General features: G+C 31.9%; 1 protein-coding gene across 1 annotated transcript; it reads right to left on the bottom strand.

Moving 5' to 3' along the window:
• Positions 1 to 10,839: 10,839 nt before the first annotated feature.
• On the bottom strand, positions 10,840 to 12,423 carry LOC136989254 (allatostatin-A receptor-like). The gene is given in 2 exon segments (XM_067287380.1): positions 10,840 to 11,563; positions 11,565 to 12,423. Coding segments are annotated over 2 exon segments (1,197 nt in total). The 5' UTR covers positions 12,420 to 12,423; the 3' UTR covers positions 10,840 to 11,221.
• Positions 12,424 to 16,078: the final 3,655 nt, after the last annotated feature.

The following is a 16,078-nucleotide window of genomic DNA, read 5'->3' as shown; positions in this document are numbered from 1 at the left end:
CCCGGGTCTCCTTCCATTCCGATAGGCTCTACGTCAGATTTTATTGCGATTGCCCTATCACACGGCTGCAAAAAATAAGAAAAAAACAAGCAAAATTATCTTTCTATTTCGACGTTATTTTCTTATATAATTATTAATTACATATTGAATATTGTATATTAGTTATTATATTAATATAATTAGTAGTAAACGGATATAAATTATAAATTGGCAACGACAAATCTTAAATGAATTCAAATATATTTAATAGGTAAGCTTACATATTGTTTAGACAAGATATAAAAATTAATTCGTTACTCAGTTTCTTCACAGCAAGCGATTAAATCGCATTCTTAAAGTAATAATAAAAATCCAGCAACGAGTTGCTTAACTTTTCCGGCTACAATGAAAACTGCGCGTGGCGCCAACTGCTACGATATTTTATTTTATATTTTTAATTATAAAATGATGAGGGTAGGAATGAGTTTTATAAAAACAAAAACAAAAAAACAAAAAGACCCGTAAATGCTAATAACCAATAAACTCTACTCCGGGTACGACACGCGACCTCCTCTATCTTCCCACCCCCTCGACTTTTAACCATAAAAATTTAATAGCATCGATCCCCCTAATACACCAACCTCCGTGCAAAATTTCAGAAATTTTCGACAAAAAGCACGCGAGTTATTAAACTTAAAAGAGGGTGAACAAAATCGTGCCCCTTTTAACCCTCGGCGTATTTTTTGGACATTTCTTACGCGATCGATCGTTTTTAGAAGAGAGAATGCGAGTAGAAAATAAACAAATTTGAACCGAAGCGATAAAAACAATACACTTCGAAACTGTAAGACATTTTTAATTCAAACAAAAGTGGTTTTCGATTTGAAGGAGAACTAGAAGAACCGTTCGTCACGTGCAAATTGTAGTCACTTCAGCGTAAATACCATTAAAATAATCATTTCTTTTTATCTCTATGTCCTTACTGTTTTACATTTCTGTGTATATACTGTCTACTTTGACCTTGTTTAATAATTGGGACTTATTGTACCGGTGAAGTATCTCTAATAGGGTCGGACTTAATGACGATTTTACCGGTTATTAACATTTACAATTTTTTTATAAAACTCATCCGTAGTCTCAAAATTAAGCTTTTTGCCATTTTATAATACAGTAGACCCCTATAACACGGAACTTATCTACCGTGTTATAGGGGGGTATACTGTAGTTAAAATATAGAAATTTTTGACTTATCGTAACAGTTGGCTCCGTGTGCAGTTTTAAATGTTGCCGGGAAAGTCGAGCAACTCGTTGCTGGTTTATCCCTTCATACAGGCGTTATTTAAAAATAACCTTAACGTTAGTTTTAAATAACGCCTATACGAAGGAATTGTATATAATGTAACTTTGTTAATGTTACGCTCTGTTATCTGAGGCTGATGTGTCTTGTTGCTAAAAGTTAAACTAGAAAGCGTACTGAAAAAACAAAGCTCCTCGCACGTTTCGGATTCCACACTCTTAACTGTATCGAGTCAATCAGCAGGTGTTTAAAGCTCAGCATCTTTCTGTAGAGAATAATGTTTGGTGAGATTAAATACTACCAGAGTTTAGGAGATTTTCAAAATAAAATTATATGATATTAAAATGCTCGAGATACATTACTTAACGATGCTTTTAGTATAAATTAAAATAGTGAATACATTAAGCAATGAAAATCAATTCATTGTCAGAGAAATGACGTTATTACCAGGGAATTTGACATTAGTATCCGCTGCGCTTTTAATTAGCAAGTGAAAATAATACAATTGAATCAAGTTATATATAATTTTCGAAGTTCGAGTACATCGGAACAGATTAATACTTTAAAATTTCATTGTATAGCATAGAATTTACAATATAAATTGCTCCATACTTACGTTTTCGATATAAATTGTATGCAACTTTGTTCAACGGTTATACGTCGTGCTAAAGTAGTGTTTAAGTCTCGAATATGTTTACATCGACGAAAATCATTTACGAGTTAAAATAGCAACACAAATTTAAATATTTTTATACATTTTCAGTTTCGTTTTGAAATCTCCTTTCCTCGGGCACCTATCTATTATGATAAGTACCTCGTTATAAATAGGTCTAACGCAAATTCGACCACCTCTACGTTACAGAAAGGTGCTATAAAATAAAGATATTGATTTAAAATAGACGTTATTTATTTTATTTCTTGTATAAAAATAATAAAAGAAGGTGTAATGTATCAAGTTGACGATATAGAAACCTTAATTAAGATGGCCGATACACACCGGGACGTCGAGCGCGCTAGCTCGACCAATCACCGACGTCGATTTTCAAGGTCACGAAAAACAATCGCTTCAATTGGTGGTTGGCGCTCGCTTGTCGGGATATTTCCGTTCATTTCTTAAGTATAAATGAAGCTACATATTATTTTTTAAAGTCGTTTATATAATAAACAATGGCTCCAGAAATTGGCCAATGTTTAATTTTGAAAACCTTTACTTTATCTCGCTTTTATTCGTAAGTAAACGTAAATAAGTAGGAGTATTGTAGTGCACAGAAGTAGGGAATAATGGAGGAATCGTCGATAAAACCGGTGAGAAAGCCATTTATAGATTATTCGAAAGTTTTCGATAAAAATCTGACTCTGGCTTTAAAGAAGATTCGGATTTGAAAATCAAATCCGAATCCGGTTCTGAATATTTTCAATGCGTTTATTTAACCTATAAAAGTAAATAAATAAAATAAAATAAATAAAAAGTGCTTTTTATTTATCAAAATGTCAAAACGAGTAAATTTAATTTCCAAAAGAAAACATTCGAATAATTTAAGATTATGTATTTTTTTTTTATTAAACAAAATCAACGGTAAAATATAACATATGTATTTTTTCACCTTCAATTTTAATTATTTACATTTTTTTGTCAAATTATTTAAAAAAAAAATAAATAAAATCGTTCACCCAAAAAGTTACGTCCTTCTAAGCAAGTTCGATCAAAAATATTACACGACTACTACATCCATAAGTCCTGTACTGTACTGTACAGTACATTCAATTAAAAAGTTGTGTTGTATTTCACGTATTTATTTAAATTATGTAAAGTAGAAATAACGTGTAGTGTATTTTCTATATGAAATATTTATAACTTTTCACGTATTTAAAGTAACGAAATCGACAAACGTCGACGGCAAAAAGTTTATTTAAATTTTCCATGTTTGCTCTTTATACTTCGGGGAAATGAATCGTGTTGATATATACACATTCCTAATATAATATATATATATATATATATTTATAAATTCTGAAATAAAATATTTACAATATAAACTCAACAGGTTTATTAAGTTTTTATATATACATTCTGTTTGAAGCGAATATTCCCGTGTTGCGTAAATATAAACTTTTATACATAAAAAAAATTCTTATCAATTATTTTTTTAAATTAATAAATATATTTTTACGACAATAAATGGCGTGTTTTTATATCGAAAGGTATACTTTTGAATGTTTATATTAAAATGTACCTTAAGCCCATACGCAGGGGTGGACCAAAATGCAGTTAATTGTTGTAAAGTCTCGTCTTATGCCCGATATGTTGGCTATCGTATGGTATAGGAGATTAAAAGGATAATTTCTATACAGTTTCCTGTATTTCCTTGTGGCACGGGGTGAGAGCGGACACTACCTAAATCAAAAAAGAGACGGATATAAAGGGCCTTAATGTCAATACTACGAGTTGATTTGTCAAGCAACACCACAGTGTTGCCAACTTTTTATTTTTTTTACAATATTTCCCGTCCCGTTTCGTCCGTGTTCGAAATTACCCGTATATATACACATCTATAGAATAACCCTAAATATATTTATTATCATTATTATTATTATATAAGGCGTCAGAAAATTCAAAGTCTTTCGAAATTTCATTACATAAATTAAGTTTAATTGCGTAAGATTAGATGAAACTTCATTTTAACTAGAATATCCCACAAAAATAACAATAAAAAGACAGATAAAATTGCGGAGTGATCTTTATTAATTATAAAAAGTACATTTTTATTAAAATTTTTTAGTTATTAAATCGATAATAAAAATAATTTCTACAAAGAGAAATGCATTTTGAATTATTTAGGCTACCATTAACGTAGACTTTACAGCAAGATGTTTTGTCTTTTTTTCTTTCTCTTTGGTTGTAAACACTTCAATTTTATTTTTATTAAGTAGGTATAAGTATACAATAAGAATAAAAGTCTTCGGAGATGTAAAAGAAGTGCTAAAAAATAACATTTTCATTTAATTTTAAGTCATAACTAAGGCTTAGTTCTTTACATTTATCGTAAGTCGGCATCATTCGGAGATGCGAAAACGTTTGTTGGATGATGATAAATTAAAATAATTGGCTCTTAACAGTAAAATTCCCTCGTTTATTTAAGAGAATGTTCGAATCAACATCCCTTTTGAACATTTTTTTAAAATGTTTAATAAGACTTAATCCAATTATTTACCGTCTCCTCCAGATTATCTCGACTTAATACTACATAAATGATCACCGCGAATGACACTAAAGCGGTGTTACGTGTTGTTTATTTATTTATTCATAAGTATTATTTATTTTTAATATAAATGACTAAATTTGTAATTAATTTTAAAGTTTCTTATTAAATTTAATAAGAGTAATTTTTTGTTTTTTGGAAGTAAATGGTATTATTTACGCGCTCCTTTTGTTTTCTACAGGGTTTCCCTTTTTAAAATTGCCAATAACTCCGAAATGAATAAACTTAAAGACAGCCCGTAAAAGACCGAACACAGTTTATTTAATGTTAAACGAATCCGCATTATAAAAGGTGTGGAAAGTGTCCTCCCCCAACGTCCATACACGAGGCAACACGACTCTTCGTGTTCGCGAATGTCGTCCTCGGTGTGCCGATGCGGATGGGAGCAATTCACTCTGGATATTTTCTTTTATTTGTCCGACGGTCCTGAGTTTATTTGCATGAACTTACATTTAAAATGTCTCCGCAGAAATAAGTCTGGCGAATTTAAATCGTGGACATGATCACAAACCCGTCGAGTTGATGCAATCTCCGAAAAACCAATGGATCTCTTCCATACTGGCACGAGATGTGCCCTTGCAATCAATTCTGCACGAAATTGTGAACATTTTGAGCCCATTTTCGTATTGTTACCAGCACGTGTTGTAGAGATATTGGCAGTTTTAAAGGGTCAATCCCGAGTGGACACCCCGTACTCGCGAACTTGAGGATTTATTATCGAGGTTTTTTACTGTTTTAACACGTATATACATAAAAATAAAGCAAATATAACACCTACTTTAACTATTTTAGTTATTTTTTAACACAAATCACGAAGTTTCTTGAAGGAAATTCCTCAATTCTGTGATATTTTAAGGAGCGGAATATCAGGAGTGAGCTCGCTCACGCAGACGAAGGCGCATACGTTATAATTAATTGATAATAAAAGTTGCAATAAATAACATAATTAACGAGTTTATCTACGTTATAACTCGATAATAAAATAAATAATAAATTATTTATTACGTGGATTATTATTACGTCTCTTATAACAACCGGATCGATAACAAACGATTTATATATTTTGATTATTTCCACTGCAATTTAGTTAAAGGATTTTCTAGAGATTAATTTAATCAAATGGAATGGCTTAATTTTATATTGCTACGTTTATTATTATATATATTCGTTTGTAGAATAATAATAAAGAATATTACAATAACAAATGTAATTTTTTAAAATTTCCAAAGGATGCTTCAATGTTTTTGAATTTTTCCTTTTTTTATGAATAATTTAAAAAATATTTCGTTGGTATTTTATTTAAATATTCCCGAAATTTTATCAAATATCAGTTTTTATACGAATATTGAATTGTGTTCATTGATTTAATGGGTTTCAATTTTATGTTGTTTGTTAGAATAAAGCTCGAAATTGGTATTAATTACTTGTGTGGTTCATTAGATCTTGTAATATGAGACTAATTTTGTTCAGTAGTGCGTTATCCTATGGGCAAAAAGGGCAATTGCCGGGGGCCCCACCGGAAGGGGGCCAAATCGATCTTTTATGAGAGAATTCCCCCGAAGGAAACGTAGTTAGACGACTGGCACGACGCTATTGTTAACAGGAAAAGTATGATGTACAGGGACAAGACACTACTAAAATCAAAGCGTATACTTTAAATTAATGTGTACGTGTACAATAAACGTGATTCTGTTACTCGCTCTCCTTCTCAGTGTAGCAATTTTAATGGCCAGCATTGTACACACACTGCCGTACTGTGCTTAAAAAATAAATGAACTGTGATTTAGAAACACGTAAGTTTAAACCAATCTATCAACAAAAATAATTACTTTCTTACAATCTATGAGTACTGTATTTCATTTTATCGTTTTATAAATATACAAATATTGATCTCGTGAAAATTTTAAGTGTTTTCTGATTAAAAATATGATTTTCGTACGATACTATGGATCATATTGGTTGTATAGACGAAAATACATAAGAAATGAAATTGTATAGTGACTGCACGCAAACTGGAATAATGCCACTCCGAAATCGTCCGCAAATATAACGACACGAAGGGAGAAGTGTTTTTTTTTAATAAAAATATTGATTTAAAGGCATTCTATACGGTATTTTATAAAGAAAATATTTAAGAATATTTTTTGACAGAAGCGAAAATATCGAATGTGAACGAACTAAATACGGCATTATCGTCGATTAAATTTTAAAAATTCATTGGTATACCTTTCTATTTAATGCATAAAATATTTTATAATATTAGTAATAGTTAAATATTTTAAATACAGAAAGAGAAAGTTAACCTAGTAACTGTTGAGAATTTTTCTATATGAAAATGCTTACAACAAATTATATCATGGTTAGAAAGAAACATTTCCACGAAACTTCAAAGTTTTGCCATTATTTTAAAATATAATTTTAATTATTTATAAGTTTTTAATGGCGTGTCTCTAAAATCACTTAAATATAGCACGAAAAATAGAAGATATTTGTATACAGTTTGCCTACGAACATTCCATTTCGTAGTTCATAGCAAATATTCATCATTCGGACTAAGAAAAAACCATCCTGTAAGAGCGGTTGTGAATAATTTATTCAGTTATTAATTACTAGAATTGATGTACTAAAGGAATTTCATAAAGTTAAAACGGCATATAACGTGGTAAACAACGATATAACTCGGTATTACATTTATTGAAATGCTTCTTGTGTGATTTTGTGCTTCTTCATGTGTGATTTGGTGCTTCTTCATGTGTGATTTGGTGCTTCTTCATGTGTGATTTGGTGCTTCTTCTTGTGTGATTTGGTGCTTCTTCTTGTGTGATTTGGTGCTGCTTCTTGTGTGATTTGGTGCTGCTTCTTGTGTGATTTGGTGCTTCTTCTTGTGTGATTTGGTGCTTCTTCTTGTGTGATTTGGTGCTTCTTCTTGTGTGATTTGGTGCTTCTTCTTGTGTGATTTGGTGCTGCTTCTTGTGTGATTTGGTGCTGCTTCTTGTGTGATTTGGTGCTGCTTCTTGTGTGATTTGGTGCTTCTTCTTGTGTGATTTGGTGCTTCTTCTTGTGTGATTTGGTGCTGCTTCTTGTGTGATTTGGTGCTTCTGTGGTGCGATAGATTTTCTTTGTAGAGCCATTTGTTCGATCTGGTGTTTATTTTCTTTAAAAAGGCTTGTAAACACTTCAAAACTTTTCAATGCATATCTTCTAACTATAAATATTTATTAATAATATCCGTCCTAACATTAATGCTTATACAAATTCAATATCTACTAATTTACAATTCAAATTTATATAAACCAGCAAATAATAATGTAGTTTAAATAAAAAACAACATTGTTTGTTTATAAATTTCATACTTTTTCTTATACATTATTTAAATATTAATAAATAATAAATAATTTATGAATAAAAATTTAAATTTACGCGTCAGATATCTGCTTTATAAATTGATAATAATAATTAAGCAATAAACGTTTTTTAAATTAAACTTATAAAAAAACGATAAGAAATGCAATATTATTAAGCAGTTATTAAAAAATATGGAAGAAAAATATAAATTTAAATAGATAAAAATTCCAAAAAAATTCTAAATTCTAAATTTTTAATAAATATTTTCTTTATTTAAGTAATAATAAAATCTTTATGAAGGAATTTTTATTTATTAATTTATCTAAAAACGATTAAATTTTGATTTTTTAACGAGTTTCCGGCTTGCTTTAGCTTTACGTTTAATAATTAATCTTTATTTCAGCACATTTATCTCTTAAAATGTCTACAGACTTACATAAAAATTTATCTTTATTTTCGAATTTTAGGGCAATTTTCTAAGAATATTTTAAATTTAAAATGACTTATTATTAATTTATTAATTAAGAATAATAAAATCTTTTTAGAACTTAATCGTAAACGGTAATAATTTGTAGAAGCGTAGTCATTTATCATCGTACAGTACAGGTACATGAACTTTTATTATGGACTGTAACTAAAAATGCAACAGCTCTCTGACAATAATTATAATCGAAATTTCTTGTTTACAACTAAAGTTTCCTTTTAACAATAGAGGAACTAATTAAAAAATTTTTAAAATTAATTTAGTATAATTAAAAAAAAAACCTCATTAAAATATGTTAACTCGAAAAAGTAGTATGTATTGTTAATTTAGAGTAGTGGTTTTTAACCTGTGCACCGAGTTTTACTCTAGGGAGGTGGGAGAGGAGGTGTGAGGTTCCTTCTAAGAAATCTTTTGCTTGCCTCGCATCTTTCCTGAAGGCGAAATTAATTTTGTTTTTACACTTGAACTTGATTTTTTTACACCCGAAAAAAGTGTAAAGTCCTTTGGAAAAGTGAGTAGTCTTCTACCCTCAGGGATTCTGAAGGAGGTAGAGGAGCTAGAAGGGTTTTTTCTTATGTTAAAACACCTGATTTTAGAAGGGTTGAGAGTTTGTAAGAGGATAAAGGGGGCTTCTAAAATCAAAGATTCGAGGAGTAAGTAAAGGATTCCGATTTTTAAAGAGGATTAGTAGATAATAAGAATATAAGAAGATGTTTTTTAAATATAGAATTCTGACTTTAATACAGGATAATTATATAAAATCAGGGATCATTACCCTCGAATACAAAGTAAGGATTGATCTTAGATGTTAGAAAGATTAGATTTTTAATTAAGATGTTGTACATGTACAACTCCTTTTGTAATTCAATTTGGTTATTGTAAACAATCTAATTTTCGTTTTATTTCTAAGATTAAATTTGCTAATTATAATTATAATTTGATGATAATGATGCTGGGATTTGAATCACTTAAATTATGCTAAATTTTGTGGAGTTCGGAGGTTAAAGGTCGCGTGCCGAATTCGTTAGCCAATTTCTATAAAATTTTAAATCTTAATTTAAAACGTAATTTCATTAGTTGTTTAATGCTTTAACAGCTAATTTATTTGTTGGTTTATTTATTTAAGACTCTAAAGTAGAAAAACTTTAATTATATTATATACTGTATATATATAAATGTTCATGATATTTTATTTATTCGAAGAATTCTCTAAGTTGGTAGTTTGACTTATAGAGAAATTCGCATAGCATCTCTTATTATACGTTTTATGTTCCTTGTTAACAACATAATAGTGCTTTGGGGAGTTTTTGCTTTATGGACGTCTCTTCTCTTCAATATCATAAGAAATATAGTCTAATACATCATTAAAATTAAAGATAAATGAGAATTTTCGTCATTTTCAGCATGGCAATTAAGGTATAGAAGAAAGAAATAAAAAAGGTGTCTATTCGATAAGCTGTATATGCGAATGCACTCTCGGAGCATCATAACCCGTATACAACGTGCAGTTTTAAGATAACAGAGCTCTCTACGCTCCATCTCATCTCGGTATGATGACTAAACGGCTTAATAAAGTCGACACTCTCTCGTCGTAAATTGTTGCACCTCGACTACGATACACAGTTTTACGGTGACGAACGATTGCACCCCTTTCGAACCGAGCGAGATAAGTAATAAAACTCATCTTCGCACTTAAAATTAATTTATTTCACAGATTTTATGTAATTTAATAAGGCAATTAAGTGTTGTTTCCAATGCGATTGTAGTGGAGTGTTCGTTACTTAATTCGATTATCGGCAGTTTCAATGGTTATCGTTTGTGTTACGCGATCGAAATCGTTACATTCGCATTGGTTATCCCTTAAACGGCTTAAGAAACGAAAACACTTTAATAGCATTATTGAATTAGCAGGAAATTGCCTCCTCGCATAAACAGATCGGTGACGATCGGAATAATGTCTACAGAATTGACTCCTTGCGAGGTTAACACAACTTGAGACTGTTGAATATTTATAACCGCTGCTAAGCAAAGAAAAAAACAAAGTTTGCATTTAACTTAATTATTTTGTTTCCTCTACAATAAAAATTAATTTCATTCTTTCTCATTTTCTCAATAAGATTGTTACGAAAATTGTAAGGAGTTTTAAATGTTTTCACCAACTTTGTTGACTGTATTTTGTTCTTAATAATTGTTCTACCGAATTTTATTTTGTCGCCATTGTTTTTAACAGCTTTTAGATATTCTAGCGGCATTTGTTTCTTTTAAATTGTTTAAATTGTTTGAACAATACAGAATTTTACACAAAGGTCGGCTCTGTGTTACAGCTGCACTTGTAAATATAAAAGTCACAAATTGATGGGGTTTTTATCGTAGAATCGTGCAGGTTATATACAGAAATATAAAACTTAATTAAGTAATTCTGTAGCGCATGGTGTTTTCATCATAGTTGGAATTTATTGAAAGACACAAATAAATATGCCGAAACGAGATATAGGACATTTAATCGATACACTTTCAAACAAGAATCGACATTAGGTGAGATCGGGTTAAAATTACTCGTCTAAGTGAAGAAAATTGTACATCACTCGTAACGTGACTGGCCGAAATAATTCGCAGACCTTGCTTCACTGATTGTAGAGCCCCATTACAGTCAGTGAAGACAATTAGCAACGACAACTCGGTTCTTGTCCGTACCTGGAACGTTTTGAGCATTTCGTGTGAAGACAATTCGAGAATTCTCATATGTATCAATAGGGTGTGAGTTGTTCAGATTCGCATCGACAGCGTATCAAAATAGTCTCATCTTTGTGTAAAGACATTTGTGTGGAGAAAATATATTTATCATTTGTGACGAAATTACAAGATGTCGTTTGATGTTTTCGTAGTCGACGATTTGGTGGCGCATGTACCCATTGTATCTCTTTCGGTTCGTTCGTAGTCACCTCTTCTCGTTCTGCCCATTTGTGGGTTGCACGCGATTACTTTCCGAAAGGCTTTTCTGAAATTATCGGATAAGAAAGCGTACAAAATGGGGTTGACGCACGAGTTCATGTAAGCCAGAATCTGCGCCGCAATCTGTACGGCTATTCCCACTGGTGTCAAGCGATAGGCTTCTACTCCTTTCATGACCAGTACGATGTGTATGGGACACCAGCAAACTGCAAATATGACTACGACCACTACTACCATTCTCGTCACAACGTTTCTTCGATCGAACACTCTCGGAGCTAACGTGTCCACCGGGTGCCACACCGAACCACAACCTCTTAAGCATCAATAAGTAAAGGGCAAAAATCAAACTCAGGGGAATGACGTACGAGGACAAGAAGAAGCAAATCTGAAACACGGCGTGGTTGTAACCTTCGTTGACTAGGAATATGCACATGGAATACTCGGCATGAGCGAACATGTAGTTGAATTCTCCGTGAGCTTTCAGAGCCGGTACGCACGACAATAGAATTACGATCCAAAGCAGAAAGATGGCAATTAGAGCATTTCGTTCGGTGCGGAGAGATATCGAAGTTATGGGGTGGACGACTGCTAGAAATCTATCCAACGACATCAGAACCAAGGTGTATATGCTAGCGTAAGCGCATACGATGACCAAATACTGCACGACCTTACACCACGCATCTCCAAATGGCCAATAGGGTAGCGCGTAATCCCAAGCTGTAAAGGGCACACAGAAGACGATGAACAATAAATCTGCAACGGCTAAATTAATAATTAACAAATTAGTGGTGGAACGCATTTGGGGGTTGCACAGGACGACGATGACCACCAGAGAATTTCCGAAAAGCCCGACTATGAAGATGATGCCGAAAAGTATGGGAACGATGATACTGAGCAACTTTTCCATGGCTTCCGCATCGCTGTAGTCGTGTCGATCGTAATCATCCGTGCTATTGCAGAAACTGCGCGAGTTGTTGGTGAAATTACATATTCGTTTTATGGTATCGTTCAGTAAATACAAGGCGGTCGGTTTAACCAGAAGATTCTCCATGTCTGGATCACGAATCTCGCTATCGAACTCCATTATGTCCTCGTCTGTCATGGCGCTTTTTCTGAAAATAAATAGAAGAAATCATTCGAAAGGTATCTATAAGGCTAATATTATTTATCAATATATAATTACAATAAGAAAAATGCGAGCTCGCTCGAAGCCCTCCGTTTAAGGAGCTTCAAACAGAAGTAATTGTATGGATAGAAAGATAGATCGAGTGGTGTCCCGATTGAGGACAAATCTACCAATGTATAATTATCTATCTATACATGCACGACTATTCTATACAAAAATTAATTCGGTGTTGAAGTTAGTTAAAGTCTTAATTGACTCGTAAGTATAGAAACGACGGGTAATAGCTTACGTTCGTATATTTATCTCAAGAATCGAACAACTTACTTAGTTCTGGAATGGCCCCAATTGAAAAGTATTTTATACCCTTGACATTTAAGTAATGGTTTAGATTTTCGATCGGGGTCTATCGACAATTCTATTTCTAGATAACATCATCTCGACGTATATTCTTAAACCATTTATTCTTATACCTAATCTGTTTTTGTTTACCATTAACTTGCCTCCATACTGTACTTTTAAACCTTTTAAAATAATACTTTTCGTACTGTAATTTTATCATAAAATTGCCCTTTTCTTCCAAATTATATGGAATTCTTTTTATAAGTTGTTCGATAAAAGCTCTTAATGTATCGCTTGATCAATAATCGCTAATGAGAAATTTGACACGAGGATGCTGGATGGGTTGGATTTCTTAAGATATTGATTCTAAACGTTACCCATTGTATGGAAATTTTAAAAATTTAAACATTGTAACGTGTGCGTAAACTTAATATTGAATTTAGTCGAAAATTAAGGTTTCTTCTTAACGTATAAAGCGTAAGAATGAGGCGAGAAGCGTGTTTGTTGTAAGGCAACACCTAGTAAAGTCGCCATATTAATAACAACAATATATCTAAATAAAATATGAAGATCATTTTGTAACTCGATAAATTATCTTCCGGATAAAAATATCCCGATGATTATATATCTTTCGTCCAATAGGAAAACGTCATCATTCAAACCTACAGTTTGTCTTAAGTGTCCGTTGACAGTTGACCTTTATAAGTCTCTCGTAGAGATAAAACTCGCATTAATAAATATTATTTGTTTGTCCGTAAATTTTATAAAATAAGACTTTTTAATTCTCTAAAATATTTAGAAACGTGTTAGGGAACTTTTTGCGTAATTTCCAGTGGCAAGTTTTGCGCTAATTAATAACTAAATCGTTTTTAATGACTGGCTAGATTTTCTCTCTCAACCGGTAGATTACGATCGCCCTGGAAAGTTGCGTGTCAATTTTCTATTTAATTATTACCAACACGCGTACGTTAAAGGTTGAGAAACTGTTAGAATAGCAGTTGTTTTCTTTAATAATTCATACATAAATACTCTGTTTAAACAAATAATTAACTTTTATTATTATTTAAACGTTTCTAAATTTAAAATATTTTAAAATAAATATATTTTTATCCGTATAAACGAATTCAATTTTATAAACAATATCCATTAATAAACATTAGAGGAATTTAAAAGTGGTTCGCGTGTAGCTTATTGGAAGTCGAAATTCCTACTTGAAATCGCCATACAAATGTAAAAATCTTCGGAAGAGAATTTACATGTTATTGGACAAGTATTGATACAATTTGACGTGAAAAAATCCAATATACTTTTATTGTGTTTTTTTTATTTTCAAATTGTATAAAATCGTCTTAAATTTTAGTGGTGGACGTCGTTATTCAATTCGAACAACGTAATAAATAGGTTTTTTTTTTACTTGATTGGAATTTCGAATAATATAAAAAAACAATACGAAGAAGAATGAATATAAATAAACGTTTTTTTGTTTAGAACCGAACCATTTCATTCGAGAACGATTTTTTATTTAAAGTACAAAATAAAATAACGGCGTACAGAATTTATGATTTCAATGTAGGTATTTTTTGGGGGGGGGTTTATTATTTTTACTTCCCTGTTTTATATATAACAGAGGGAAAGTATGGAATTCGATCAAAAAGATTTTTACATTTTTGGACTCGGGGAGGGGGGCCTTGAAACGTGGAGAAATGCAAAAAAATTTGGGGATTTTTTCTGATGGTCGTTAGTGTGGGGGTAACGATTTTGTTCACCCTCTTTGAAGCTTAATAACACCCGTGCATTTTGTCGAAAATTTCTGAAATTTTGCAGGGAGGTTTGTGCCTAATTTAAAAGGATCGATGCTGTCAAATTTTGGTGGTTAAAAGTCGAGGGAGTGGGGAGATAAAGGGGGTCGTGTGTATCTTCGGTATGGGACGGTTGAGTCGGACTTAATAACGATCTTAATAGTTATCAGCATTTACAATTTTTTATAAACCCCGTCCCTACCCTCAAAATTAAGCTTTTTGCCATTTTATAATAGTTAAAAATATAAAAAGTTTTAAAATGAAATATGGTAACAGATGGCGCCACTAAATGTCGCCGGAAAAGTTAAGCAACTCGTAGCAGGATTTTGTAGAAAGTATTTGATTGTTTTCCATTTTTTGTAAGAAAAATACAACCGTTGTTATAATAAATGCGGTGTATAATTTTAATATTATGGTATAATTTAGTAGTCTAGAATTTTTATGGCTATTGCTGCAGATAAATGGAAAATATTAATTTTGCCGTCGGGAATTTTTTAAGTAGATACGTTCTGTCTGACATAATACATCATTATTCAAGAATTTCTATGGAGTAAAATATTTCGGTGGTTAGGGATGGGCCAATCTATGGGACGGTTGGGTGGTGAGGAATGGTTTATCCTCTAGAAATCTCCGAAATTGCTGGATCCGAAATCGAACCCGGGTCTCAAGAACGGCCGAAGCCTTAACTCCGTCGTTCTGGAGGGTTCGTTATTCACTAAACGGGCTGGACACGTGAGATTTTTCGGGTTTCCTTCCCGTGTTTAACACCTAAATAGGAGCTAGTTTCCCGTAGTAAGTCCTCCCGGGAGGCACCCCATTTTGTAGATCGTCCGCGTGTCGCGTGGTCATATACCATCATTCACACCAGAAAAATGACGACTTAAAATCAGAAAAACGAATTAAATCGAATGGCGTGGAAATTACTGCTTCACTACCGTTTACTATAACGTAAAATTAATTAAGAAACTGTTAAGACATTCTAATAATCTTTGACGTATGTTCGACGTTAGATTTAAAGTGGATCTTAAAAAATTGTAAACATTTTATTCGTTTTCCTAACTTCATACTTTTTCTTTATCATAAGTTTAAAAATTTAAGTGGACGTAAATTATAAATAAGCTAATTTCACTTAAGTTTGAAGCTCGCCTCCGCACATTTCACTAGAGAATTCGACACATCCCACGTGTCGATCTATTTCGTTTTTAAAAGCATTTTGACGAAATGTCGAATAAAATTCGAAATGTTTGAATTTACCGATAAAAATTTCATACGATTTTGCTTTAGTTTACCGAAATTAAACATAAAACAGTTCATACGATTCGATAAGGCAGACGGGACATCTTTTGAGCGGTTATAGAAATTAAGTAAGGCAACTCGTTTCTCGAAACAGGCGTATATCATCAAATATTTGTTAGAACAAATATATTCTTTAAGTTATAAGTTATTTATATTATTATAAATATTTGTGAGTAGAGAAATAATACAAAAGTAGAAGAA

The sequence above is a fragment of the Centruroides vittatus genome, unplaced genomic scaffold, assembly GCF_030686945.1.
Source record: "Centruroides vittatus isolate TY-2023 unplaced genomic scaffold, ASM3068694v2 scaffold_450, whole genome shotgun sequence".
Classification (NCBI taxonomy): Eukaryota; Metazoa; Arthropoda; class Arachnida; order Scorpiones; family Buthidae; genus Centruroides; species Centruroides vittatus.
This window is presented reverse-complemented; position numbering and strand designations above follow the sequence as displayed.